This window comes from Desmodus rotundus, chromosome 6, assembly GCF_022682495.2.
Source record: "Desmodus rotundus isolate HL8 chromosome 6, HLdesRot8A.1, whole genome shotgun sequence".
Taxonomy (NCBI): Eukaryota; Metazoa; Chordata; class Mammalia; order Chiroptera; family Phyllostomidae; genus Desmodus; species Desmodus rotundus.
In genome coordinates this window covers 142730909-142758540 of record NC_071392.1, presented here as the reverse complement: position 1 = coordinate 142758540, position 27632 = coordinate 142730909, and the positions used below count along the sequence as shown (strand labels likewise).

Here is a 27632-nt window from a genome sequence, read left to right as displayed (position 1 = left end):
TGCAAGCTAGATGAAAGAACTGATCGTAGGCATTTCTACCTTAAGAAAAGATTCCACCTTGCCCCAGTCTGCGTTCTACCTGAAAGCAACAGAACACCATTACCGTCCTAACTGCAAATGGGGAAACAGTCGGCAATAAAAGGAAAGGAATAAAAAGGCACCCCTAGAGCACCGTGCTTCCCAGGGCACGATCTCGAGCTCACCTGTCCTTCCGTTCAACCGCTTGGCTCAGTAACAGGGGCTGGAAGGCTGCGAAGCTCAAGTCCACAGAGCTGTGTCTGTCCAGTCAGGGCCAACTGAGTCACACGCACTCTGAGGATGACCTGAAAGGCGGGGGTCTGACCAACAGGTCTCACGGGCAAGCCCGTTTCATGGGAATTTAGGTTCTAGGACAACACTGAATACCCCGCTGGCACTTTTGAGTGCTGGTATTAAGTTATGAGTTCTGTTTGCTCCTTTCATTTGTTCTGCAAAACTCAGCTGATTGCTTTTTTAATCACTCACTCAGCCTTGAGTTTGCAGGTTGGTCTTGGAAACCTCAGCTCAGTTTCAAGGTCTTGAGAAACTGAGGCAGGTCACTTTAGACTGAATTAAGTCACACTGAAGGTCAGAAAGTGAGCCTGGAGGACAGCGGTGAGTCCGAATAATGCCACGGGACTCAGGGAAGTTCTTTCTGAATTTTAGTTTCCCCATCTCTAAAGATGAACTGGACAACAGCAACCTTATGGGACTTTCTAGCTTGAAAACATGGCACTTCTCTGACACTGAGCCTGTGGTTCCCTGACTTGCTCAAGTCCCCAAGCTCCGTTTTCTTGGTAAAAGTAGTGTGTGAAGTACTTTCAGGAATCTTAAGGTGCAAGCCTTCAGCAGCCATGGAAACTTCAAACTCTACACAGAGCAACATTTTAAAATTTTCTAGCTCAAGTTTTTCCTAAGTGATATGAGCATCGGTTTTTGTGGGACGAATACAGCACTAAGGCCTCCTCTGTGCTGGGTTTTTCCCATCAGGCCAATAGCATCCCGGCCTTTGCTGACGTCCTCCGTCAGTGTCAGCAAGCACAGGTGAGCGCAACCAGGCTGATGGGGTCTCCCCAGCATTCTCCACAAGGAACTAAATGCACCAGTACTCGGAGGGCTGGACAGTCAGGACACCAGCGTGTCATTTGCTAGCTACTTCTTTTAATAAATCAATTGTTATGCCCCGGGACAGTGTCAGCAAGCAACTAGGTCCTTGGCCAAGATGAGCAACTTGTTCCGTGTGGCTCTCATTGGGCAGAGACTCAGATGGAAGTCACAGAGAACATAGAAAAGCCAGAGGTTTACAAAGATAGAAACAGACACCCCTGGGAGGTAGTGAGTTCTCTGTCCTCAGAGGTTTTTAAGCCCAGACTGCTCAAACCCTTGGTGGGATGGTTGTAGGAAGAATGTCAGCACCTATGGGGAGACTGGATTGGGTGACTTAAAGCCCCTTTCCCAACTTTTAGATCTTGTCATTGTACTGATTGAGGGCCTTCCGGTGGTTTCCGTGAAGCAATTCCTCTGGCTTGGCACAGCCTATTGCAATAGGCAAGGCCCCCAGAGTAAGCTGCTTTTCCTGCCTGCTCCCTTCCACCAGACCGTTGTCCTGTAGGGTATTAACACAAAAGTCCCCAGAAAACAAATAGCTGAAATGCCGAGGTTGCATGCTGCGTTACGACTGCAAACACGTATCGGCACCTGCTGCGGAAGCCAGCAGTGCGTATGTGGCCGTGACAGGGGCCTCTGACCCCACGGCGGCTGTAACACACGTGCAATCCCTCCTCACTTTACACTACCAGTCTCGGATCCTCAGTGCCAGTCTTTCGTGAGATTCAGTTACAATTGTTTTCAGGTGCTGTTGCCAACGTAAGAGTTTGTTCATTGAAATAAGAAGTCTGTCCACTTGTTTTTTAAAAATCTTAAAACGAAGCAATATGAAGAGCAGGGATACTGGCACGTCCACGCGGCGACCTTCAGGGCGTATGGAGAACCATACGAGGCCGGAACTGAGGCAGGGACTGTAATTTTTAAGAAGACGACACCAGTTCTATTTCAAATTCCAGTTTTGCCCAGGAGCACCAAGAGGAGAAAAGGCAATGTTGCAATGTTACAGGTGGAGAGAAGCACAAGAGTCCTTGACAGGTGGCACAAAAATGCAGGCAGCCGAGATGGACACTGCTTCCCCAAGCCCCGCTGCTCCCTGAGGCCTGACCCAGCTGCTTTGGAGGGCCTGGCCATTTCCGACAGGCAGGAGTCTCCTGCCCGCAGATCAAGCCTTGGGAAACTGCAGAAGAGACTAAGGCAAGTGGTTTAGTGGTTTGATGAAAGAACAGACTTCTGCACACAAGACAAAAGTAAGTTCGGGAAGCTTTGTCTTTTCTCTCACCTCATGTGTTTCCAAAGGTGAAAAAAGATGCCCACAATCTCCACTTTCCAAAAGCAGCTCTCTTTAGAGGAAAGACGGCATGCGACTCAAGTGTACACAGCATCTGGCTGAAGGTGGCAAGTTTCCCCAGGCTTCCCTTTGGAACAAAAGCGTTCTTACAGACACACTGGCACAGAGGGATCCTAACACCGTATTCTCCTACGGAAATGTACCACTGTCTCTCTCAACTGGGAAAACAGACTTGCTGTTGGAAAAACAGTGACATGACCTACACAGTCATCATTTTGGTTTAAACATCAGAAAGACACACTCTCTCTCTCAATAAGATAGGGACATTTCCAGAGAGCGGGTTTCCAATGCTTTAGCTCACAGGTCCGGCTGCCCCCAGGCTCCAGTCTGATGAGAAAAAAAAAGCCCCTGAAAGTGGGGACCTGGTGTTGAACACCATTGACCTTTCTAATTCGGCCTCTCAGAAATGAAACCTAGATAATCCACACACCTCTGAGCCTTCTTGATGCCTACACACCCTTCAGCTATAAGTACTGAGACAACCTCTAAATACATACTGGATCCGAATGACTAAACACTCAGAGAGTGCCCTGACGTGCCATCCACAGCCAGGCGTATTGAAATCAGACCCTCTCATAGTCTAGAGTATGTTCTATGTACATTCATTTATACATATTTAGAAAATGCAATCTGCTAGGCATGCATTTTGGACACAGGAGGAAGCTTTGCTGCAATGGAACACGCTGCGTTTTAGGGAGAGTGGTGGCCCTGTCCCCAGTCCACCAGAAGTGTGGCACTCGGCTCCACAGAACCGAACCCACCCCCCGGCTCAGCGGGGGCTTCCACTCTGACTTCTCCGTGCTGTACTCACAGCTGTCTGCTGTGAGACACTACAGCTGTGCCAGGCCAGGCTGCCCACGGCTCCTTTTAGTACTTAAGGCTTAAGAAAGAACTCAGATTTAAAACCGAGTAAAAAAACGGTATGTTTGACCAGTGTATGTCAAGATGGTCAGAGATCAGCATCCACATCCTTCTCTTTTTCTCCCATTCCCTGTCCACACCCTCTGTCCCCAACACACTGATTAGAAAATTTTGGAAAAGCAGACTTTTGGATATAAAGCTTTGTTTTCAAAGGATACTTTGGCTATGACATAATTAAAGAGGAAGCTGAGTTTTTGAACATAAAAAAAATTGGATAATTAATACTTAAAAAATCATTTTAGCAATCTTTCTCCCGAAAAGGGAGGCGAATTGCTCATAAAAATGAGTGCATCGGATGGCACTGATCTTTGTTGCTCACACCCATGGTTTGTTGCTGACCCCTGGGCCCAGGGCGTCGAGGCCAGCAAGACTTCTGCCCAGAGCTGCACTTGTGAGCAGGAATCACATGGTCCTTGGCAGCTTTCTTGGTGGTCATGAACTACAGATTAGCACTTCTGAGAACACGGCCCTCAAACCTCTAAGTATCTCCATTTGCCAAAGCATTTACGGCCCAGGAGAATGGCTGAAGTCTTAACACACAACTTCACCCCAAAGAATGAAGCGTAGAAGGGTGTGCAAAGGACCACAGCTCCTGCGAGGTCTCTCTGCGCCTGTGGTTCTGGAACCTCCACAAATACAGCTTGGCACACGTGACTGTCCCGAGGTGCTCATTTGACGGGAAACCTCTTGTTGGTCCATCAGGACTTCCTCCACACTCTAGGAGTTAAGTGGGAAACCACAGAAGCTGCAGAGGTCTCATTAACTGGAAGTGTGAAGCAGGTGTTACAAGGCTGGCACTGTTAGTGACAGCTCAATTAGCCAACAAATGCTGATTGAGTGCCTACTGTGTGTAAGGCACAGGGCCAGCTAAGGGGCGGGGGTCGAACTGATTTGTTGACCAACGAAGCCTGTGACAAGGTGGGGCCTGCTCATGCACCTCCTCCATCACTGGTACCCTGCTGTTATCACAGGGCTACATCTCACACGTGGCAGAACGGGATTAGAAGGTGACTCCCAAAATATCTGTTACCCCCCATTTCCAGTAGCATCGACTTCATGCCTTTCTGAATGCTGCAACACATAGTTTTTCTTTAATTCTTTCTATGGTCTTGTTTGTTCTCAGCCCAGCAGTCACCTTCAAGTCTTTGTATACACATGCTGAATCAGGAGAATGTAATCCTCCTGACCAAAAAGATTTACAGTATGTATCATTCAAACTTTTTTATTTATAATAAAACTTAGAAGTCTTTATGGGCTTAAATGTAGCAGATATCACCTGTGCATCAAGCATCACACTTCATCCCTGGAGGATGTGCTTCCTCCTCACTCCAGCTGCTTGCTGCCCTCTGATTTCTGGTCCAGTCTACTCTTGTTACTCTTCACCATGTAGATGAAGTAGGCAAGGGTCTCTTTCTCATTCACAGGGATGTTCCTGAAGTGTCGACTGACAGTCTACATGAGGGTAAAGAACAACAGCACACACAAGAAACACGCGTAAGTCAGGGCTGCGGACCCCCAGCTCTGCACAAGAGGAGCCAGGAAGCTGCGCCCAGAGCTGGGGAGGAGGCTGTGGCCGCTATAGAACTCCCTGCAGAGCGGCAGGGCCCCGACTGCTCTCATTCCCAAGGTGCAGTTTTGTGTTAGTGGCAGTTGGTCCACCTGCCCATCACGGCACGATCTCAAGGGCACCCACACCAGCGCCAACAGGAGAGAAACATCAGGCCAGGCTGTCCGTGTATCACAGCAATGGCCACGGGGGCATTTCCCGCCCTCCACACTATGCTGAGAACTCCGGGCAGGAGGAGACTCTCTTGGGGTCCATTCATTCTGATGCATATTTCCATTAGCAATGTCAGAGTAGAATAAATCAAGTAAAAAAAAAAACAACAAAAAACAAAGAAAAATAGCTCTTATAGAACACAAGGGAAGGTTTTGGAATGATTAATCTCACAAACCTGATGTGCAGGAAGGAACACATCCATAAAGAATCTTGAAAAAACAAGATTCAAACAAACAAACAAAAGAACACTCAGGACTTAGAATCAGGAGACCTGAGGGTCCAGGCTCCATTCTGGAATCACACCCCTTTGCAAGCCTTTTCCTCTCTTTGTGCCATGGTTTCTTTTATGAACATCAGAGCCTTTCCAGATCTAAAGCTGTGGGACTCTAAATTGTGCAAAAGAGGGAACAGAAAGGTGCTTGCCCAGCTATGGAGGGGCTTATGATCAACAGGCACACAGAGCGGGAGAGAGGCTCAAGGTCACCATCAGAAGCACAACGCTGGCTCTCTTTTTAGAGTGCAATTTTGTCTACCTACTTCTGCTAACTGGGCCTTATTGAAGCCTGGTCTGGTCTGCAATTTGTAGTGTCGTTTATAACGTCGTAGAGTGTTCACCTGTAGCTGGAACAGATCAACCTAGAGAGAAGAGGAGAAACACGTTATCCATCACCTGCCCAGCCACCACTCACCGAGAGCCCACTATATGCCTGGCGCTACCCTAGGTAGGGGTGGGGATGGGGAGGACTACAAAGAAGTCTTAGAAATGGTCTATTGAGGACTAATAACTAGCGGGGAGGACAAAAATAATAGTGGAAGAAGAGTTCTGGCTGGGGAGGGTGGCCCCAGAAGGCTGATGGAGGTGGTGAAGCTTAAGCTAAGGAGAGGCAGGATCAAGGAAGGCAGTGAGGAACAGAGCAAGAGCAGGGAGTGAGGGAGAAGATCATGAGCACAGAAAGCCAGGAGATGAATAGACGGGCTAGGGGGTCCCAGGTAATCCCGATGGGTTAAACAGTGAGACTGGATGGTAGCATGTCGGGTGCTGTTCCAGGAAGATGGATCTAGCGGTGGCCTGATGGGTGGGGGGGTGGGGAGGGCAGGCAGAGGGAAATGCTATAGCAACGATCTAGAGTGAGATGATGAAGTGAAGCTTTGGAGGGGTGGAGATGCCAGAGGGGTACACCAGGCATGGAGAGCAAAGGTAGAACCAGACAGACATCCTGGAGGACGGCAGGCCCAAGCTTGGCAGAAGACTGGATAGAGGGGCGTGAAGAACAGTGAGAAGTGCTGTTATTCTCAAATAGTTCTTTCCTAGGCTCAGCCTTCAGGTATTAGAATCCTTAACGACCCTCCATAGAAAGCTCAAAAGCTACTGTGGTGAGTGTACAAGTCAGCAGGTTAGGGCCAGGGTCTCTGCAGGTGGCTGGATGAGAGAGGGGAAAGGACCCCCCCTTTTTCTTCTAACACAGGAAGAGAGGAAAGCTGCACAGTCATGAAACATTGAAGGCCCAGAAAGTTGGGCTGCCTTTACCTGCCTCTAAAAGAGATGTTCTTGCTTCAGGCAGGTGGAGAGCACTTAAAAACAAAATGAATGATCAACATGAGGGACCAAAGTCCTTCCTTCTTTTCAAAACATTCCTCAAACCTTATTTTTTTGGAAAAGCATTTAGAAATTTAATAATCCATTTCTTTATAAAATAAAATATAATAATGCTAAAGGCAATCGAAAGATACTTTAAACCAATGCTTAAAAAGGGGACACAGGGAGAGGCAGAGGGAAAGGGCTGTATTTTCAAAGGTTTCCTCATCTGCACACAAAGGCCCGCCTACTCTTTCTCTTCCTACAGTCGTTTTCCCTGAGTGCTAACAGGCAGTTGCCTTATGAAATATTCATGCGTCAAATGTTCAATGTACACTATAAACGGTTCTTCTTTGCTGAGTCTTAAATGAAAACAACTTAAATAGAAAAAAATCCAATGTTCCTTCCTGTAGCCTTGCTTAATAGACACAGGCTCCCTGAAGGAAAGGCGGCCCTCTGCCGTGAGAAGCCGCGGTCTCCTGGTCTGGTGCAGTGGCTCCCAACATGGGGTGCTTTGCCTCCTCCCAGCCCCCACGACATCCAGCAGTGCCTGGAGACATTTTCTGAAGAGCATGGCTCAGGGAGCAGTGTGACTGGCACCCAGTGGGTGCAGGGTGCATCCTACAAGGATGCAGGTAACATCCTACAGTTCGCAGGACAGCCCCACAACAAAGAATTATCTGGCCGCCAGTGTCACTAGTGCCAGAGTCGAGAACCCCTGGGGTCCAGTATAATGGACTTGGAACGAGCCTGGAGCAGCATCAGAGAGTGATAGAAAATCAGAGCTGGTATGAATGACAACTTATATCTTCATTTTGTAGACAAGAAAACAGAGGGGAAGTCACTTCCCCCAAACCATACAAACTCAGTCTCCAACTTTAAAGGCAAAAACAAAGTTTTAACACACTTGACACCGTGACTGTATTTCACCATTTGTCAGGGTTTTCTTGAAGAAAAGGCAGCATGGCTTATTGAAAAGGGCCCTGGACTGGAGCCCCAAACCGTATGTGTGACCCTGGGTCCCTGTGCCTGTCTGTAAAATGATGGGGCAGGCAGAACAGTCGATTTCTAAGCTTTTAAATTCTATATACTCTGATTCTATGATTCACTTTTCAAATAAACCACGGAAAACGAAGGGACTAAAATTTCCTCTTGGCAGAAAAAGAAGACCAGGCCAGAGGGAAGGATCAGATTAGAGCCCCTCTTCCAGCTTTCTCAGGTGGGTTTTTGTGACCGTTACCTCAGGAATGTCCGTGTCGTGCTCAGGAGAATCTCCGCCATCGTCACTCGTCTTCCTCTTCCTTTTATTCCGTACACTCTGGATGAAATTCTTGTGGAAATCACAGATATACAGGTGCCTTACCTGATGGGAAGCAAATTAAAGTCAGAGTTGCCAATTCCATGGACACAGCACCTGTCAAATTAATTGGCTTTTTTCCTCTTCAAGGCAGTGGAGAGAGAGAAGGAACAACCAAGTGTGGGCCATCTTTTCCAGAAGTTCACTACTGGTTTGCATAACAAGAAACCCACAAAGAGAACATGAACATCACACTGGGAGTGTAGTATAAACCAAGTCCTCATTGAAAAACAATGGCCCAGACTCAGCAAGGTGAGAGCAGCACTGCGGACGGTCAGGGTGGAGGTCCCTTACCGCAGGGGAGGGCTTACTTGTAGACGGGAAGCATTCCACGTAGGAAGAAGAACTATGATTTGGAGCTTCAGATGCAGGTGACAGAAGGCGTGAGGGAGGGAGCCCCAGGGTAGACAGTGTTAGGTGGAGGTGACTACTCATGTAAGAGCATAAAGAGGAATTTGGGACTTGGGGTGCACATGGGAACAGCTTTGCCTTTCTTTCAGACAAGCCACAGTCCCCCAAGGTTTCTGAGGCTGGGAGTGACGTGACATTTGAGACCTGCCGCAGTCATGAGCTTAGAAGAGCAGGAAAGGGACTGGGGTACTGATATCCAGGACACATGGTTTTTACGTTGGTAACAGGTACTAAAGGAGGATGACCCTTCTCTGAAAGACTTGGTTTCTGAGCATCCATTTCTAATGACTGTACCGCCTCACATCCGATCCACAAAGAGAGTGGAGACAGAAGCAGACATTCTCACGAGTGGACCCACAGAGAAGCAGCTGCATGCTACTGCTGATTTTCTCACAGGTTGGAGGCAGAATAGGAAGGGAAGGTGGCAACAGCAGCTGAGACGTGAAAAACAGGTTTTTGTTTAGGAATGTTGGTATCAGGGTTGACTAGAGGAGCCATTCAAAAAACCCAACAGAAACTGAGTGCCTGTGTGAATGGCTGGGGCTGTTGACACAGAAACAGATGTTGCACAAATGTTCTCGAGAGGCTTCTGAATTTGAGTTTAATTCCTTAAATTCTTAAAGAAAAAAGTAAGCTGATAGGAAAGCAGCATCCATTAATCCAGGCCTTTTCATGGAGGTGACGAAAACTGCTTTTTATTCAGAGGAACCACCACTTTCACGTGGTTCGAGTAGTGAGCCGTGAGTCGTTTCCGCACTATGAGAGTGCCTCGCGGACAGCGGGTGCTCTGTAAGGGCTGCGGCATCGGCATCCGCATCCCTGGCATCTGAAAGCAGTTTAGGCCAGTAAAAGCCACCACGTGCATATGGTTACAAACTGGGCCAGCTTCGCCAGATTCAACTCTGTTAAAGGACTATCAGGCACAGCATGGGTCACTGTCCCAAAGAATCCCGCCCAGCTGATGTGTACACCGCTGGACACCCTTTATCAGGGGAGAGGGCACGCTCACAGCATACTCTACTTCCCTGCTAGGAAGCTGGCCCTCCTGTTAGCCAGTTCCAGTTGTCAGCCCTGAGGGATTAAGCTGCTCCTCCGATTCACAGAGTGACAAACTTGGTAGGAGAACAGGCAGAAGAGGTGATTTCCTAAAGCTGGGGCTGGGAGATTTCAGGTCAAGACTCCGGAATCATGGAATGCTAGATGGACGAAAACGTAGCAACCACCTGCGCAACCTCACTGGCCCCAATCTCATTTTCTAGAGGGATAAACTGAAGCCTCCCAGAGCAGGGAAATGACCTGGCCAAGGCCAAGGTCACTCAGGACTTTTGAACTCCAGCCCGTGTCCTTTCCTATCCCAACATTTTCCTTACACTATTCTCGACTTCCACTTTCCCCAGAAGAAAAAACAAAGCTGAAATATGTCCATTGGAGGGTTCTTTGAAAGCATGTTATATCTTAATAAATCATAGAACTTTTCCTGTTTCATTTTCTACAACAGCTAAAAATTCTTACAATGCAGCAGTTCCTTAGAACTGAATTCCTGCCCAAACCTGTGAGAATGAAATAGAATCCCTCTCAGAAATAATGACTCTACAACACCGCCTTGAAACAAATTGTGAGTGATTCCACCACGAACCCTACTCCTTCAGAAGCATTGCCTTGTGGGAACTCCAGTGCTGGTCTCAGGCTGTGTCTCTTCCAGACAGTGTGTGTGGGACACGGTCATCGTGGATCAGAACAGGTTCTCCAGCAGACTCACTGGGTCAGTGGAACCCCAGCTGTGACATCACAGCCACTCAGTTGTGACAGCATCCAAGGGTTTAAAAGAATGGTAAACTCCTTCCTTTCTTTATTTTAAAGTACTGGAAAATATTATTATTATAAGCTACTTAAGTAAAGGCTCCCAACAACCTACACAGAAGGTAGGCTGAATTCATTACTGTCTCAGTATTCAGCGTTTCACTTAAACCCATGTGTCCTAATCGGGGCTCCCTTAGTGTCTAGCCAGTGGTTTGTGCTCAGATGAATTTCTTCCATTCATTCATAGAGGTTTGTAGTAAGAAAGCCATTAACCTACCCCTAACCATTTTAAAAGAGAGTTGTAAATGCAGTATTACAATTAACTTAAAAAATTGGGGTGGGAGGGCAGAGCCTGGAAGAAAGCACAGGGCTGATTTTATATTTATTAAAGACTTATGCATGGGGCTTGAAAGTAAGTCAGATAATGGGTTTAAGAAATTAACCAGCCTGTTAGGTGCTGTGTGACTTTGGCACCGTCACTGCCTGTCTCTGGGCCTCAGTTTCAACCGTAAAATCAGAAATGGAAAAGTGGGAGCCCTTTCAGTTTAACTAGCACTCTCTGATTTCCACCAACAGTGGAGAAATTTCAGTCCTAAAAATGAGTGTTAGCTAGTCTCCCTGAGTATTAAATACCCCCATAACTCACTTCCAATTCCTAATCAAGATGCTGCAGCAACAGATGTCAAACTAAAAAAGTTCCTAGTTAGTAGACAATAGGCACCTTTTGGGAATTGTTACCTAGAAGAGGTGAAATCACACAGGAAACGTTTTCCTAGAGTTAGGTACAACCCACAGGGCAATTCTACTCAAACGTAAACCCCTTCCTACTGGGCATTTCTAAAGAAGTTACCCCTAAGAAAATTGATTTTCTTCCTTCCAGTCACTTGGACAGCAAGAGTCACCTTCCAAGACCTGGTCTTGGCCTTATTTCTGCCACATTCTGGGAAAGCCCATTTCCCTACAGCTGCCTGCGAAGCAGTGAGCTCGGTGGCCCTTTACAGAAGCTGAGGCCGCGGCAGAAAAGGAAGTAACTGCCACCTTTCCTTTTCCGAAGGAATAGCAGGACTCTGAGAAGTTGGAGAAGAGCCGGCTCCCTTTCTCACCAGCTCCCTAAGACTTGCTCCTCCGTGGGTCAACGCGATGAACCCTCCTCTCCCAGCTCCAATAGCTAAACCAATAAAACGAGCTAAAAACTTGTCAATCTTCCCCGGCAGGAAGGGTCCTAGGCGCACCCCGGCCCCAACCTCCCGGATTGGGGCAGAATTCTAGCGAGAGCAGGTCCGCGCTGAAGCGGCCTTTGAAATCGCGAGTCCAACTCCTTGGTTTTCAGATAAAGGGCAGCGAGGCCCAGGGCGGGGAGGGCCCCGGAGTCCCGCCCGTAGTTCGGCAGGCAGCGGCCCGGGAGCGGCTGGATCGGGGACCCAGCCAGAGGCGGGAGGACTCACGCTCTTGTCGATGTCCAGCTTGAGTTTCTTCTGCGAGATGCTCTTCTGGACCCTCTTGCTGAAGGAGGCGTTGCCCGCCGGCCGGACGCAGCGCTCGCCGTCCTCGATGAGGCAGCAGCTCTGGCCGTAGCCCGGGGCGGCGGCGGGGGCAGCGGGGGGCCCTTCGCGGCTGTCCTCCTCTGTGCTAAAGCCGTTCATCTCCCCGTCCCGGGCCGGCCTCTCGAGGGTAGGCTCCCCTGTAGGCCACTCCGCGGCCGCGATCCCCGCGGGGCAGTCGCTGAGGCCCCGCACCCGAGGGTCCCAGAGTCTGTCTCCAGAGCACGCGCTGCCCTGCCCCGTGCCCGGGAGGCCCGGCTCCGCTCCGCTGCGCTACGGCTCCTCGGAGCCTGGCCCCACGTCTCTGGAAAGCCCCCTTCCTCCCCGGCTCCAGGCCCCGAGGTTGGCTCCCGCGGCTTGCAGGGCCCCGCCGGGGGTCACCTGAAGGCTCCTTTTGCCGGGGGCCCAGAACCGTTACCCTTTGGTGGGGACGTCCAGGAGGGCGTCCCAGGAAGCGGCAGCTCCCCGGAGACTCCGGGCCGGATTGCCAGAAGGTTTCGAGGGCCCCCGCCGGCTCCCGCCTTATTTCAGCTGCTGGGCAAACTCACCGCCGGGCAGCTCCCCGGGGGTGGCGCGGCCTCCTGCGCGCGGGGCCCAGCCTCGAACCCGCGGCGCCCGAGCCCCGCAGGGCGTGGGGTCCGCCCCACCCCTGCAGCAGCTCCGCTGCGCCCCGAGTCCAGCGGCAGCCCCTGGGCCACCCAGCCGCCACCAGCCCAACGCTCCGCACCACAACAGTTCGCTGCCCCCGCCCTCCCCGCTACAGCGGAAGTCCCGCCTCCACTCGTCCATTGGTAGGGTTTGCTGTCTGGGCGGGGCCGCCGTCGCCGCTAGTGCTTCTCATTGGGCCCCATAGCCGCCAGTCTCCGGCGCCTGGCTACTTCCTGGACTCTGCTGGGATGGATTCAAAGTAGAGAAAGTGGGAGCAGGAAGAGTTCCCAGGTTGAGGGAGGGGAACGGAGCCGCAGACTGTCGTGGCCCAGGGACAAAGGGTGACCAGGGACCTAGCTGGACGGAAGGCCACACTCCAGGAACAGAAGATCACTTTAGGGGACGGACAGAAGTACAGACGTGGGCGGGGGGGGGGGGGCGCAGAGAACTGACATGGGGAGGGGCCTATGAGGGGCACCTAAAGAGGATCGAGGTACCGTGAAGAGAGGGACCGACTGGGTGAAACGGAAAGACTAGGGCCAGAGGCCCCGCAGACCGGTGGGAGGCAGGGTGGGCGAAACAGGACCGAAAGCCAGTCGTGATGAGAAAGGTAGAGGACAAACTCGTAGAGATACATGGAAAGACGTGCAGAGGAGATGATAATTGTCTGATGGCGGGTCTTGCTAGGTAGTAGGATGCTTGAGGGTGGCGGAGTCCCCAGTCTGTGGCGACTGGGATTGGCTTGGTCCGCGCGGACAGAGAAGGGGAGGGAGGAAGGCGACCCCCAGGGGCTTGGATGATCCCTCCACTGAGAAGAATCGGAAGTCGGGATAAGGTCTGGAGGTTGGACTAAGTGGGCCGCAGGGAAGAGGAGGGACTGCAGAGCAGATGGAGAAAATGTTGGGCGGGGTGGGGTGGAGGACCAAGGGCCGATCTCGGCGTGGGTGAGGGCTTGCGGGTGTCTTGGGACCTCTCTGGAGCTCTGCAAGCTGCAGCTTCTATTGCTTTAAGCCTCCCGGTCTACCTGCAAGGTGACCGCGCCCTGCCAAGCCCCCGAGCTTGGGGTTTGGTGCCTAGGATGTCACACAGACGCAGAAGGGCCGCCAAATTCTCTAACCTAGTACCTGCAGTCAGGCCACCTCTCCATTGGGCAGCCTGGGGACAAGAGAGGGCCGAAGGCCCAAAGGGACTAGCCAGGGTCATGCTGTCATGCCATCATTTAAGGCTGGGTATCATTTTGGGGGGGGGGACTTAGAGGGGTCAGGGAGTGTTAGGTGAGCACATGTACCTATTTTGGTAGTAGTAGTTGCCAGTGAAGAGGCTTCTGGTTCTGTTGTGTTGAAGAAGGGAAAGCTTCTAGTCTCTGTTTCGACACAGATGCCCTGTGATCTTAAATTTTCCTCAGTGGCCCTAAATGTATTTGTTCCATCGAGGAGTAATTTCACATGGGGGGCAGCCAGTTTAGGAAATTGGCCTACCAGAGAAAATTTTAACCCCAAAAGGGATTATTTATAATAGGAAAAACCACCTAGAACTTCCGCAAGGGAAGTGGTTAAGTAAACTACCTAACATCTTCAAAATGAGATATTCTGCAGTCACTCATGATGTTTTCAGCATTTGTGGCAGTTTCAACATCAGTGTAAACATTTTCTATATATAATAATTCAGCGGTGACTCTTCAACAAAGAGTCGATGAGTTGGAGAAATGCTTTCTGTTGTTAAAAATGCAGGATATAAAATTGCTTATGAGGTATGATGTATGTACGTCTATGTTTTAACATATAAGAAAAAGCTTTTTCGCCATCTTGAAGCCTGTGGTGCCTGCCAGGAGCAGGACTTCTACAACAACAAATATGTCTGGGAGGCTGTGGTCCACGGCCATTTTTGCTGGCTATAAACGGGGTCTCCGGAACCAGAGGGAGCACACAGCTCTTCTTAAAATTGAAGGTGTTTATGCTCGAGATGAAACTGAATTCTATCTAGGAAAGAGACGTGCTTATGTGTCCAAAGCAAAAAACAACAGTGACTCCTGGTGGTAAGCCAAACAAAACCAGAGTCATCTGGGGAAAGGTCACTCGTGCTCATGGAAACAGTGGCACGGTTCATGCTAAATTCCGAAGCAACCTTCCTGCTAAGGCCATTGGACACAGAATCTGTGTAATGCTGTACCCTTCCAGGATTTAAACTTATTGATAAATAAATAACAACCCTGACTGTGTGGCTTGGTTGGGGGCCCTCTGGCAAAGCAAAGGATTCTGGGTTGGGGGACATGGGTTGCAGGTTCAGTCCCTGGTCAAGATGCAAAGGGGAGCCAACTAATGAATGTTTCTCTCACAAGTCTGTGGTTCTCATCTTCTTTTTCTCCCTTCCTCCCCTCTCAAATAACAAAATCTATTTTAAAGAGTAAATAAAAAATAAAATATAAGAAAAAAGAAAAACTATTTGTACATAAGAAATATATCAAAGTACTAATAGAAGTTATTTCTGGGTGGTTGAAATAGGATTGATAATTTTTCTCCTGTTGTTCTATGTTTGCATTGTCCCCAATAAATATTTATAGCTTTTACAGTAGGAAAAATAGAATAAAAGTTAATGGGGAAAAAAGGCACAGTTTAATAGCACTCCTCCCTCAGAGTTCGTATATTGAAAAGTATATTATTGACCATATCGTGCATACTTACTTCAGGGTTGGCCACAGGAGGAGGACGAAACCACCCTTGTCCTTGAGGGGGATATTTGGTAGCAGGGAAGCGCAGACATATACACGGAACACAGCTGGGTATCTGTGCAAGTCAGCGTGCGATATTGGTTCCCAAGTTGGCTGGTATGGGTAAGAGCTCTACATTTTCCACGTCAGCTTTGCACTTAGGTATTTTTCAAACAGCAGTGGTACCCAGTGCCGGACTGCTGCCCTACCTGCTGCTTCTTCAGCATCAGCTTCCCCTGACAACACACTCCTGGGGCAGGTGGGGGAGGGGATGGGGCCCGTTCCTCAGGGGCCCACTCCATCTCAGCCCTGAGGGTCCTGGCTTCTCTATGCCATACCGGTATTCTTTAGAGTTCTCTTCACTTCTTACTACAGCCCCCTGTTATAGTTAGGACATCACTATATTAATCTTTCCCTGTCCAGATTATTGTGTGGTTTCTCCTAACTGGACCCAGAGTGATAACCCCAGCCTCTGTATATTTTTTGGAGGGGGCAGGGACACATGCCTTTTTGCTCCCCTTTATCTGCAATTTTGTAGTCTTCAAGGAACATTTTATCCTAAGTTCTCTTCAGGTTATTAGGTAGATTGGTTCCAAATAGTAACAATTGGGAAAAAAATCTGATCCCTTTGCCGGTAGAGTAAATCTGTAACTTCAGAAGGAAAATATAAATATTCAGATAAAGAAGAAATGAACACAGGAGAGAAGCTTCTGTGACCCTTGTTCTGTTTTGCGTTGGATTTAAGATTCTTGAAATGGCCCAGAGAATATGATTTGCTACATTTATAAGTCTAGGTAGTAGCTGCTTGAAGTGCTTAAAAAGTTGTTTTTTAGATTTGTAAGTCTGCCCTGTCAGGCATTTAAAATGAGACAATCGGGGACATTAATTTTGTTACTGTAGCCTCAAATGTCTAAGGAAAGTTGGTTAAGGCATGTAAGTCTTAAATGTTTGAAGACTGAATCTTAAACATTTAATTCTACTAAACTTAAGAATTAATTCAACCATAATCAGAGAACAAGTGATCGTATTTATTTTTATATGAAAAATTACTAGATTTATGGAATAATACAATTTGTAAGTTGAACTTAAAGCCTTTTAAAAAAGGCTAGGTTTTAAAATGGACATTTTGAATCAGTAACTGTAACATAACATTCTTTTCCATACACAAACCTACCCCCAGATATTTGAAATTGCAGGTCTGTAACTCCTACCTTTACAGTTGTAGCTGAGGTCTCTCCTCTGTTCTCCAGAGAGCAGCATTCAGCTCTTTACTTAGCTCTTTCCTTGGAATACTCCAGAGGCACAGCTAACCACAATGAATAAGTGAAAATCTTCTCTGACAGCTGCATCCATAAATTGCGCGACCTGCACCTGCCCTCTCACCCCGCTCCAAGCTGACCCATCGCTGAAGCACTTTCTTCTACTTCCAATAGATAGTCTGCTCTCTTCAGTCAGCAGCCCAGCCCAGACCACATTCTTTTGCCCTAAGTGCTACACTGGCCTCTGAGTGGGTCCCTAAAGCACTCGTTAGGAAGTGTCCACACCAACCAGAACAGCCCACACCCCCTCGGGCCCCTCAGCAGTTTCCCAGGGCATTCTAACAGCGCCTCTGCCTTCTCTTCACCTTTATCATTCTTCCTGGAGTTCCTCAAATGAGCCAAGTTCCTTCCTTCCTTGAGGTCTTTGCATTTGCAGTTCCTTCTGCCTGAAATGGTGTTCCACCTGTTCCTCCTATTGCTGGGCTGGCTCTATCCTTTTAAGTCTTTTTAAATTTAATTTAATTTATTTATTTTTAGAGGGGAAAGGGAGGAGAAAGGGAGAGAAACATCAGTATGGTTGTCTCTTGCACGCCCCCTACTGGGGACCTGGCCCTCAACTCAGGTGTGTGCCCTGACTGGGAATCCAACCGGAACCCTTTGGTTCGCAGGCCAGCGCTCAATCCATTGAGCCACCCCGGCCAGGGCTAAGTCTTAATTTAAATATCACCTCCCCAGAGAGTCTCCCCCAGCCCTGCTCCTCACTGTCTTTATAAGTGTCTTTTTTTTTTAATCAACATTCATCACAATATGTAATTATTCTGTTTTTTGTTGTTGTTGTGTGACTGCCTCTCCATTACAATATGAGATCCGCGAAGGCAGGCACCAAGGCTGCCTTGTTTATTGTAGCAGCTGCGGTGCATAAACACTAGTTCTCCGGCTCTGGTAGCTCTCTGAGCACAGGCTCGTAGGGTTTCCCCCCGCCCCCTCCAATAACTAACTATACCCAGTTATCCCAGGATACTTATTAAGTTAAAAAAGATGCAAAGGCATATGTAGAGTGTTAATTCCATTTGCGTTTCTTTAACGTTTCACACACACGCATTAAACATACATGAGAAACCAGTAGCTGTGGTTGCTTCTATGGGGAGATGGCAGGGCAAGGGAGGAAAGGTAGGAAGAACTTGAATTTTATAACCTTTTTTCCTATTTGGGTATTTTCCTATATGCCTACATTTCCTTTGTAATAATAAGAAAAATGCCACCTTTTGGTGCTGTTAGTAAGTAGGAAACATGGAATGCCAAAAACGCAGGAAGAACCTCAGAACAAAAGACAGTCATTTCAGTGGAATGAATTTAGTTTCATGAAAAGGCCACATTGCCCTTCTTTTCCGCATTTCACTGAGGAGCTGGGAAAGCTTCCTCTGGCCCTGGCCCTGGCCTGCATCCTGGCCCCTGGCAGGTGTTGTAGTTATTGGCTCTGTGGATAAGGATAAGAGGAAAGGCTCTGGACTCAGAAGCACTTGGTTTGAATCCCAGCTCCGCCTCTTCACTAGCTATGGGACCACTGACAACATTCTGAAACCGTATGAGCCTCAGTTGTCATCTTCAAAATGGGATGATAATAGTACTTCTCGTGTAGGGCTGTTGTGAGCATCAAATGTGATCATGTCAAGCACTTAGCACAGTGTCTGGCATGTAGTAAATGTTCAATAAATAGCAGTCGGTCCATCCATTACTGGCTGACACCCTACAGTTGCCGTTGTACCCCAGTTCAGATTTCTGCATGTTAGGGAAGAAGACGTCATATTGCAACATGATAGGGTGGCACTGTTTTTCCTGTCAATGTTTGATGTCCACCCAGGCAGTCTCTATTTCTGTCTGCATAGCAATGATAAATTATTTTATTTCATCTTCACCTTATGAAGTTGTGTGAATGGAAAAATGGAAGTACCGAGAGTAGTGATAAGCAGCAAGAGATTGAAACTACAGAATGGGAGAAAATGTTTGTGAATCCTATCTGATAAGGGACTTGCATTCAGGATATATATCATACTTATATATCCTGAATATATAATATATAATATATATCAGGATTTTTATTATACTTCAATAATAAAATGATAAGCCAATGAAAAAGTGGGCAAAGGATCTCATGGGCATTTCTCTAAACGAGATATGCAAATGGCCCGCAGGCACGTGACAAGATGCTCAACACCACTAGTCATTAGGGAAATGTAAATCAAAACCACAGTGAGATGTTACTTCATACCCACTAGGAGGGCTGTCGTCAGTAAGGTGGGGAATAGCAAGTACTGGTGAGGGTGTGTAGGAGAAAGGAAACCCGCATAGTGCCGCTAGGAATGCAAAAATGGTGCAGCCACTTTGGAAACCAGTCCAGCAGTTTCTCCAAATGTGGAACAGAGTCGCCATATGACCTAGCAATGCCACCATTAGGTGTCTACCCAAGAGAAATGGAAACACGCCCAACAAAAACCTGTAAATGAACGCTCCTAGTAGCAGAATATTTGTAATAGCCAAAAGGAGGAAATAACCCAAACGTCTGTCAGCTGGTGAGTGGACGACGGAATAGTATCCTGCAGGGGAAAGGAGCGAAGTGCTGACACCTGCAATGGTGCGGGTGAGTCCTGAAAATACGGAAAGTGAAAGCCAGACACAAACACCACATACCGATCGTGATTCCATTTGTGTGAACTGTCCAGAAAAGGCAAACCCATACAGAACAGGTTAACAGTGACCAGTGGCTGAGGGACGGGCGAGGGGGTTGGGAGTGATGCTTTTAGTGATGCTAAAGTACAGGTTTCTTTCTGGGGCAATAGAAATGTTCCGGAGTTAGGAAGTGGTGATGGTCGTATAGCCTTGTGAATATGCTAAGAGCACTATACACTCTAAATGGGTGAATTATATCTCAATAAAGGAAGTATGTGTATCCTTAACTTTATAATTGATGTAAGGAGAAATCACTAGATTTGAAGAAAGGAAAGAATCTTTAGCCTTCATTTGATGTTCTTAAGCCTGTTTTTGGATTAGTGAAGGAAAATAATCACATTGAAGATATAATAGGAAAGGAAGGAAATACATCACCAAAGATTGTGTCAAAAATGCAGTTGTGATTGGAAATGTTATATACCACTTTTTATTCCCCAGGAACAGATGTGCCTTGTTGACAGAACAAATTTGTTGTTTGACTTTTCTTCTTTCGACGTTAGCCTCATGTTCAGAAACCAGTTCTGTGTGGAAGTGGCGGCAGGTGTCAACTCCGTCCCAGGAAGGCAGAGACCCCTTCGCCCTCTCTGCTTCCCCTTCCCTTGATGCTAGATCACCAAGCGAGCTTCTAAGTTATAATTCAGCAGATACTAGCAGCCTGCACGTAAGTATGTGGGTCACTGGAAAATTCTAATGCCCATGAAAAAATTAACAACTTTTCATTTATTTATCAGCCTTTTGTGAGTTGGGTTAGGAAAAGGCGGCCCTGGAAAGATGTTTTATTTTGGCCTTAACTAAATACGTAGCTAATGGTAACATAAAAACTAAGGATTGTATTTGCAAAACTAAAATTCCGGAGTTAGGCGGTGGTGCATCAGAAGCTCAACGATTTCTGAGGGCCAGGCCAGTTCCGCTGCGAGCTGGGGACAGGATGGCGGACCGCACAGGAGCCTCACCCTCCAGAAGTTAGGTGGAGGAGAAAGACATGAAATCAACGAGCGAGTGAATGAAATAACGAGATTCTCATGATTCAGTGAGTTTGTACTTGAGACTGCTTGTGACTTGTGACTCACTAAAGTGTATCTGTAGCCTCAACATGAACACTGCTGGCGCCTGCGAGGTCACCTGCAGACACATGCATGTATCATACATGCAGTGGGGCAGTGTTCGAGCCACCTAACACGTGTGTTCCCGCTGAGGCCCATTCCACTCTCATGCTGTAAACACGTGTCCTTTTTGTGGTCTATCTGGTGTCACGTTTTTCCTATGTTTGTACTTTCGGTTGGTGGTTTTGGTTTCAAATGCCCCTCAAGCACAGTGCTGAGGTGCTGCCCAGTGTTGGTAAGCACGAAGATGTGACTCACGGAGAAAATACACGTGTTAGGCAGGTTTCATCGAGTCACTAGTTATGGCGCTGTTGGCCCTGAGTTCAGTGTTAATGAATTACTGATCTACATTCAGTATAGAGCAATGCAGGGCCGAGGGGGGGGGGGGGGCCCTTAGCTATCCGTTCCAGTGAAGGCAGCCCCACTACCACTTCTCCCATCCCCAGGCAGGAGCTGGCAGGAGATCAGACACTACAATTCAAAGCAGCTCACGAACAAAAGCTGCAAAGTTGCCAAGAAACCTGCTTTTCCTGCCGGTTCCTGGAGTGGTCTTTGGTTTCGCCGGCACTGTGCCTGTTAGTGTGGCACCAAGGGCCGCCACCCCACCAACCCTGAGTGAGTCAGGTCTGTCTCGAGGGTAAGAACTGCAGGCTGCCCTGGGGCACCATCGCGGAGCCCAGGTATTGCCAGGCCAGGCAGCCCAGGCCTTGAGTGTGAACAAAACAGGGGGCAGCTGCCTGAGGCCAGAGGTTGGCAGAGCCACAAGCAGGAAGGACACTTCGGATGCTGAATCCCAGACCCACTTCAGCAAAAGGCCTGAAGGTTCCACTCCCACCCCTTGCTGAACTTGGAAAATAATCCCTAAGATCAGAGTCATTGCAAAAGAAATGCAAGATTTGTGGCACTGAGTCCGGGCTGACCTCGATCTAACTTGCTTCCCTTCTCCCATGGCCATACGGAGAATCTGAGGCCTGGGGCAGGAAGGGACTTTCTCAAGGGCACATAGAACAAATGTGGGCGGGTCTCTATCAGGAGAGGATCTGGGGTGGGGGGCTGGGAGTGTAGGGAGAAAAGGCCTGAAGTGAAATAGGCAATATTGTTCAGCGTCCGTCCATTCACCAACTACTTATTGGGCTCCTCCTAGGAGCCTCAGAGCCCTCATCGCAACTAAGTCCAGAGAAAAAGAGGTTTCAAAACTTTGAGCAAATTGCCACTTCTCTAGGTCCATTTCTGAATAAGGACACCAGAGCTCCCCCTCTGTGTGCAGCCAAGTCCTGTTGACGCCTGGCTTCTACTCTCAGGTGTAGCTCCCGGAGGATGAGAAATGGAGCCTCACCCTGTCTGCTCACCTGCTCCAGGGAAGGCAGACCTGTCTTCCCGGCCGTCAGGGACTCTGAGGAGGCACCACGGGCCAGCTGCCTTGGATTTGTGTCTCACCCTGTGGGCCCTGAGTGCTTTTGCGCCCAGCTCCTGGAGCAGGTCCTTCCTGGCTCTAGAATCGGCTGATGGCACGTGCCCTCACTCTGCCCAGTTTAAAGCCCGTTAACGGCCCTGGCTGTGTGTGGCTCAGGTGGTTGGGCATCGTCCCACAAGGTGAAGGGTCACGGGTTTGATTCCTAGTAAAGGCACATGCTGGGGTTGCCGGTTCAGTCTGCAGTCGGGGCGTGTGGTGCGAGAGGCAACTGATCAGCGTTTCTCTTGCATCAATATCTCTCTCCCTCTCTTAAAAAACACATACACAACACATTTAAAAACCAACCAACCCTATAATAGCCCCTACTGCTTTTAAAACAAAGATCAGAGACTCCTCAACACTGCCCGACAGGTCTGGGTGCTGCCCACCTCCTGCTTCTTGTCTTTCTCCCGCTGCTCCAGCCTCACTGACCTTCATACCTGCCACCTCCCTCAGCAGTGTCTTCGTATCTGCTGTCCCACAATACCTGGAATGTTCTCTCTCCTTTTTTTTCCTAGTAAGGGTTTAAGCTTTTAAAAGAAACCATTATAATTTTTAGAAGAAAATTATCTTGTTTGTGGGTGGTAAAAGATTTTTCAAAAAACAACGGAAGCTACAAAAGGAGATAAAGACCCTCTCAGGTCTCCAACCTGCCAGTGGCCTGCAAACACTCCTCCTTCCCATTCATCGGCCTTCTCCAGACTGTGGTCCACAGCGCCCTCTGGTGGGCCCTGAGTGACAGCACAGCAGGCAGCTTCTGCTGCTAGTCACGGGCAGCACCACACCAAGACTCAACCACAGGAACATAGGAGGAGCTGGAAGCATCATCCAAAAACTTCTCATTTTTACTGAGGAAGACCGAGTCCAGAAAGGGGGCAGGTTTTGCACAAGATCTTGTGGAGTCTGTTGCAGAGCTGGGCCGGCCAGTGCTCTTTCCACCACGTATTACTCAAATCTAATACTCAAAAGCATCCAAAATGTTTTGGTAAATAGGGACTTGTGGCTGAAGGGTGCCCATTAGAAACGAGCTCAGCTTGTTTCCTATTGTCCCCCTGAAACCCTCCACACTGGGTGTACTCTGTCAGACCTGCCTAACTCTCCTGTGAGCTTCCAACATGGGAAGGCCTCGCTGCCTCAGGGCCTTTGCATTCGCTTTCTCTTTGCCTAGAACTTCCCCCACCCCCAACCCCGCCCCTGCATTGCCTCTCGGCTGGCACGCCCTCACATCTTTCAGCCCTTGCTGAGAGGCATTTCCTGACCCTCCTCCCTAGTGTCGAGCAAATTGCCAAGTTCTCTAAATCTGTTTCTGAAGAAGTGTGCGACTCCAGTCTCTAAAATATCTTGCTTTACATCCTCCATAGCCCTATGCACATCTGAAAGCATCTTGGTTAGTTGTTTTAGGTCTGCCTTCCTCTCCGGAAGGATGGCTGTTGAATTTGTTCAGCACCCAGTAGAGGGTCTGGGCACTGAGTAGGAATGACGGAATGGAGAACGGCGCATGACCAGGGACAAAGCAGAGACCACGTTAGAGAAAGTCTGGAGGTTTACTCAACAACAATCACAATTGTACATGTATGTCAGTTCTTCACAAAGGCTCACTTTTCCAGGCAGGAGAAGAGAGGCTGGCGGTCTTGAGCTCTCTCTATGGAGTCCCCGTCTGACTTCTCGAATACCGCCCCCCCCCCCCCCCCCCCCCCCCCGCCTGTAGTCCCCTCGGAACCCCAGTCTGTGCGCCCGAACAGAGCAGGAGCCTGCCCCTGTCGTCTGGCACAGTGGAATCAAAGCCATTTTGGGAGCAGATGTTAACAGGACCTTGTCCATTGGAATGTAGGTCCAATACTCACCCCGAGGGAGGCAGTGGGCCTTGGCTCAAGATCAAATGGGAGCTAAAATATTACTACTTGGATTTTCAAAGAGAACATCAGTTGAAAGCAGAAAGGAGTTCCAGAACAGAACTAACTCCGTGCCCCTGTCCCACACTTGGAAATCTTCAGAAAGCATTAAAAACGCACAGTTTGCTAGGAATTAGAAAAGGTGGCCCAATCTGTACACAGTAGGGGTCACAGAGGCAAGGACTCCAGATATCGCAGTTGCACCTGCAAAGTGCTTTGCCACTCTTGAGACTCCAGAGACTAGAGAAATGGAGACGCACAGAAAGAAATACAGAGCCATTTTCAAGCAGGTTGCCGATTTCTCGGGGAGAAAAAGAAATTCAACAGGTAGGAGGTGTGAAAAGTAAGTATAATGTGGACTTTGGGAATCCACGTGCTCCATCTTCAACAACTGCTCCCTCCCCCGACCCTCACGTCAGATCCTTTCAACATGCACCCCCTCCTGCCTCTGAGCTATTGCTTCCCAAAGGGGGCTGTTGACCGTTTCTGGACTGGTTTTAAGGTTGTAACAAGCTCCAGTTGGAGGCATAGAGTGCGGTGGCTTTCCACACTCGTGCCTGCCCAGTCGGCCACCTCCAATGGCCCTGTACTTAGAGCAAAGATGCTCTTTGTATTTCAAAATGTTTCTGGAGCCCCTTTGGAAAGGCTGCTGGTGGGCCACACAGCAGCCACTCATTCGTTTTGTGCCCTCATGCTCAGAATACTGGTTCTGGAGGGAAAGGGGCCCACGTCCTCACTCCTTACCTGGCTCACAGCCTCTCCACAGCCTGCAGGCTGTTACATTTGGGCATCAGCTGGGGGTGTGAGCAGGAATCTGAATCCTTAGTGTGGATAGTTTAAAAAAACAAACACATAAAACCAAATTTAAAAAATGAGGCCAAAACAATGAGTGGTCAGTATCTGCAACCAGTCAGTTGGTCAGCCAATGACCTTGCTTCCTGTCATCCCCACCCCACACTTTGTCACTGTGGCACCACCATACGTGGGCTCAGCAATGACAAAGGCCACGGTGCTCGGAGGACCTGCCCGTCCCTTGTTGAGGGGGCAGAACCAGCCTCAAAAGAAGACCCAAAGGGTGGGAGAGAGCAAGGCGGGGGACTGCTTGGGGCTGCTCCCGCTTCCCACATGAATCCCGGTCCTGCGGAGAACACCGTCCCCCACCCGCAGTGGGACCATGTGGGAACGCAGCCGGTGCTCTGCACTCTATCTGGGGGCTGGGTTGGGGGGCTGCAGGCAGGGCATCCACACAGGGCCCTCCCCCAGGGGCTGCTGAGGTCCTTCTAGGCCACAGGCTACCCGAGCTGTCCAGTTGTCCTTTCAGTCTGGAGTGTCACCCTAAGCGGAATGACTCCTGGACTCTGCCCTTGTGGGGCACCTCCGCCTCAGACTCTGCTCTGGGCCCAACGTCTCCTGCTTGGAATCTGACATGAAGAAACACACACTCACCCAACAGGGACTGCACACGCCGCCCGAAACACTCCCCGCCCCAACCCGTCTCTTTACGTTTGTCTAGCAAGGCACTAGGAAATGGTTCAAGTTTAGGGATTTGCTGTACAGTTGCATTTTTTCTTTTTAAAAGGCACAGTTTTTATTTTAATGATGCTGCATTACTCTCTGACGATGCATCCTAACTCAGCTCTCCACACCGCAACACTGCTGCGATCCAAGATTCCGGAAGGGGCCTCATCGTGACTCCTTCCTGAGGACCACTGCTAGAGATGTAACACTCATTTGGAAAAGACGCGAGGGCTCAACCAGCAAGCTTTGCAAGTACAGGGGCAGCCTCTCCTGCAGAGAGGTGGCCAGAGCTGGGCTTGCAGAGGAGGGGACGTGGGGGGAGAAGTGATGCTTTGCCAGCTGCGTGCTTAATTGGGGTTGATGTGACCGGGAATGTTTAGTCCTCCCTCCCCAAGATCACTGATGGCCTTGAGATCAGCCAGCATCTCAAAGCCAGATTTGTGGCTCTGTTCCCAGATTTATGTCTCAGTTATTTAATTGGCGAATGATACAATCGAGAGACCCAACTCTAATTGGAATACTGACGTCAAGTATTTCCTGGGCTAGCTGATGGAAGCCATAGGTTGTAGAACGTGGTTTCCATTTCTGAATCAGTGGGTGGCGGGCTGGTTACAGAAACGCTTCCTATTAGTTTGGGAGCCCTCTGGGAGCCTGACATGTAATTAACAGAGCAAAAGGTAAACAGGACAGACCGGCATGGAGCTGGGTGTGCACCTGTTCCTGGGACATTGGGTTCTTCTCTCCACTGCGGCTACGGTGGTGGGAGGCTGCAGCGCTTCAGGTCATAGTCCCCAGTGCCACCACCCTGGGGTTTCACAGACTGGACGGTATTATACCCGGCTGGCTCGTTGAATGACAGTGTTCTAGGAATCCTGTGTGGAACTCTCATGTGTGATCAAATTACAGACTTCTTTAAAACTCTAGAGCTCACCATGAGAACCAGGACCATGATGAGGTCAGAGACTAGGTGTCTTGGCCAAGGACTACCCTGGTGGCCTCCAGACCTCGTGAGGTGAGCACTTCATGCCTCTGCTGCTCTCTCCAGAGAGAGGGAGAGAGAGAGAAAGAGGGAGGAAGGGAGAGATGAGAGAGGAAGAGAGAGGAGAGGGGAGGGGAGGAGAGGAAATGGAAGCACTGACCAAGGACATTCAGTCAGAATTCCTAGCTTGGAGATCTTCTATTCAGCCTTCCCCACGCACCCACGGCCATCTGAAACACAGTCTGGGAGAGCTGGTGGCTGCGCTGGCCTTGTGCCTGGAGGACACTAGAACGGGCCTTGCAGGTAACCGGAGAGCAAGCGGAAACACCCTGTATGTATGTCCTCGGCCGTAAAGGAACGTCTGAGGGTCCAGCTTCTGACCCCGGGCCTGGCAGCTGGCCTGTGTTGAGTGCTGAACTCTCTGAGGACCCCAGGGGTGGCCTTCGACTGCATTCCCTGGGGCTGTGACAGAGGACAGAAGCTGGGCAGTAACTGCACTTACCCCCACGACAGGCAGACATTAAAAGGCTGACACCAGTGTCCCCAGCACTTGCTTCTCTTCGCCTGCAGAGGGATGGCAACGAGCTAACAGGGGCCCCAAACAGGCTACGTTGGCTTCTCTTTCTAAAGGATGGCCATATACACGCCTCATTTCTGGGTGGTCTAGGGCTGCCCTGGCATTTCTCCCGCGTAACGCTCAAGGGGACAAGGTGACAAAGTTGAGCAGGCCCGCCTGTATTTCCACAATGTAATCACGGGTTACCGCAGGCTCTGCACCCGCGTGGGGCCTCTTGTGGGGTCTGCTCTCCACACTGCCCCACAGCTCAGGGCCTCCAACAGCAGGCAGTCAGTCGCCTGGCTCCAGCTTCAAGAGCCAGCTTTGCCCTGAACTGGCTGGCCAGCACCCTTCCGTCCCGGTGCCCACGGAAGCCCCGTGGTGAGTGGCAGGGAGGACCCCGCCAGGCCTGCCGTGGAGACGTGGGCTCAGTTCCTGTTGAACTGTTCCAGGACTGTCGCGTTGGTGTGTTCAAACAGCCACTGCTGGGTGGGGGAGGAGGGGTGGCAGGCGTTCATGAAGACCCTGCGGTCGCTCTCGCTGCAGTCCATGCAGCTGCCGCTGACTGGGTGGTACAGGGTCTTGTCCTGCAAAACACCAAGGTTACCAGCCGGGCGGCGCTGGGGATCGGGAGCAACAGCAGCGCAGGAATGGCCACGAGGCAGCGAGGCAGGCACTGGCCAGTTGCTTGCAGACCTGAGTGGCCTTCCTTGGGAGTGCGCAGCAAGACACTGACTGCCGCCCTCACCGTGGGCCCTGCCATGTGCCCGAGTCGTCCCGCCCCCTGGGGCGTGGGCTAAGCGCAGCCTGCCACTGCTGGGCCTGCACCTTGGTCACTGCCGGTCCAGACTCCACTGGTCCTCACTGTGTGTGTTGGGGGGGGGGTGGGTGTTTAACGGGCTCAGTTGCCAACATTTAAGATTCTAGAGAT

At 49.6% G+C, this 27632-nt stretch overlaps 2 protein-coding genes and 1 pseudogene across 3 annotated transcripts in view; 1 reads left to right on the top strand and 2 right to left on the bottom strand.

The window, feature by feature from the left end:
• Nucleotides 1–1683: 1683 nt before the first annotated feature.
• SAP30L (SAP30 like) lies at nt 1684–12629 on the bottom strand. 2 transcript variants are annotated; one of them, XM_053926676.2, is made up of 5 exons: nt 11764–12610; nt 7991–8113; nt 5712–5810; nt 4671–4846; nt 1684–2540 (listed from the first exon to the last, which is right to left on the bottom strand). In XM_053926676.2, the coding sequence occupies exons 1-4, from the start codon at nt 11959–11961 to the stop codon at nt 4718–4720; spliced, it is 549 nt and encodes a 182-aa protein (XP_053782651.1). In that variant the 5' UTR covers nt 11962–12610; the 3' UTR covers nt 1684–2540; nt 4671–4717. The 2 variants fall into 2 exon arrangements, with proteins under 2 accessions (XP_053782651.1, XP_024432793.3); XM_024577025.3 differs by lacking the exon at nt 1684–2540 and having other exon boundaries at nt 4601–4846; nt 11764–12629.
• Nucleotides 12630–14287: 1658 nt separating this feature from the next.
• Nucleotides 14288–14833, top strand: LOC112319742 (large ribosomal subunit protein eL33 pseudogene; annotated as a pseudogene).
• An 11513-nt stretch (nt 14834–26346) lies between these two features.
• Nucleotides 26347–27632, bottom strand: part of GALNT10 (polypeptide N-acetylgalactosaminyltransferase 10) — a 184960-nt gene continuing 183674 nt past the window's right edge. Inside the window, exon 12 of the mRNA XM_024576959.4 lies at nt 26347–27288. Coding sequence (XP_024432727.2) covers nt 27130–27288 — 159 coding nt within the window. The 3' untranslated portion in view covers nt 26347–27129. The remainder of the gene's footprint in view (nt 27289–27632) is intronic.

Excerpts from the sequence above, each read along its gene's own strand:
- SAP30L (XM_024577025.3), bottom strand. The coding sequence starts at position 11,961 with ATGAACGGCTTTAGCACAGAGGAGGACAGCCGCGAAGGGCCCCCCGCT. Across the intron at positions 8,114-11,763 it reads AGCTGGACATCGACAAGAGC|GTAAGGCACCTGTATATCTG; the intron begins GTGAGTCCTCCC and ends GCTTCCCATCAG. Across the intron at positions 4,847-5,711 it reads ATAAGGCCCAGTTAGCAGAA|ACTGTCAGTCGACACTTCAG; the intron begins GTAGGTAGACAA and ends ACCCTCATGTAG.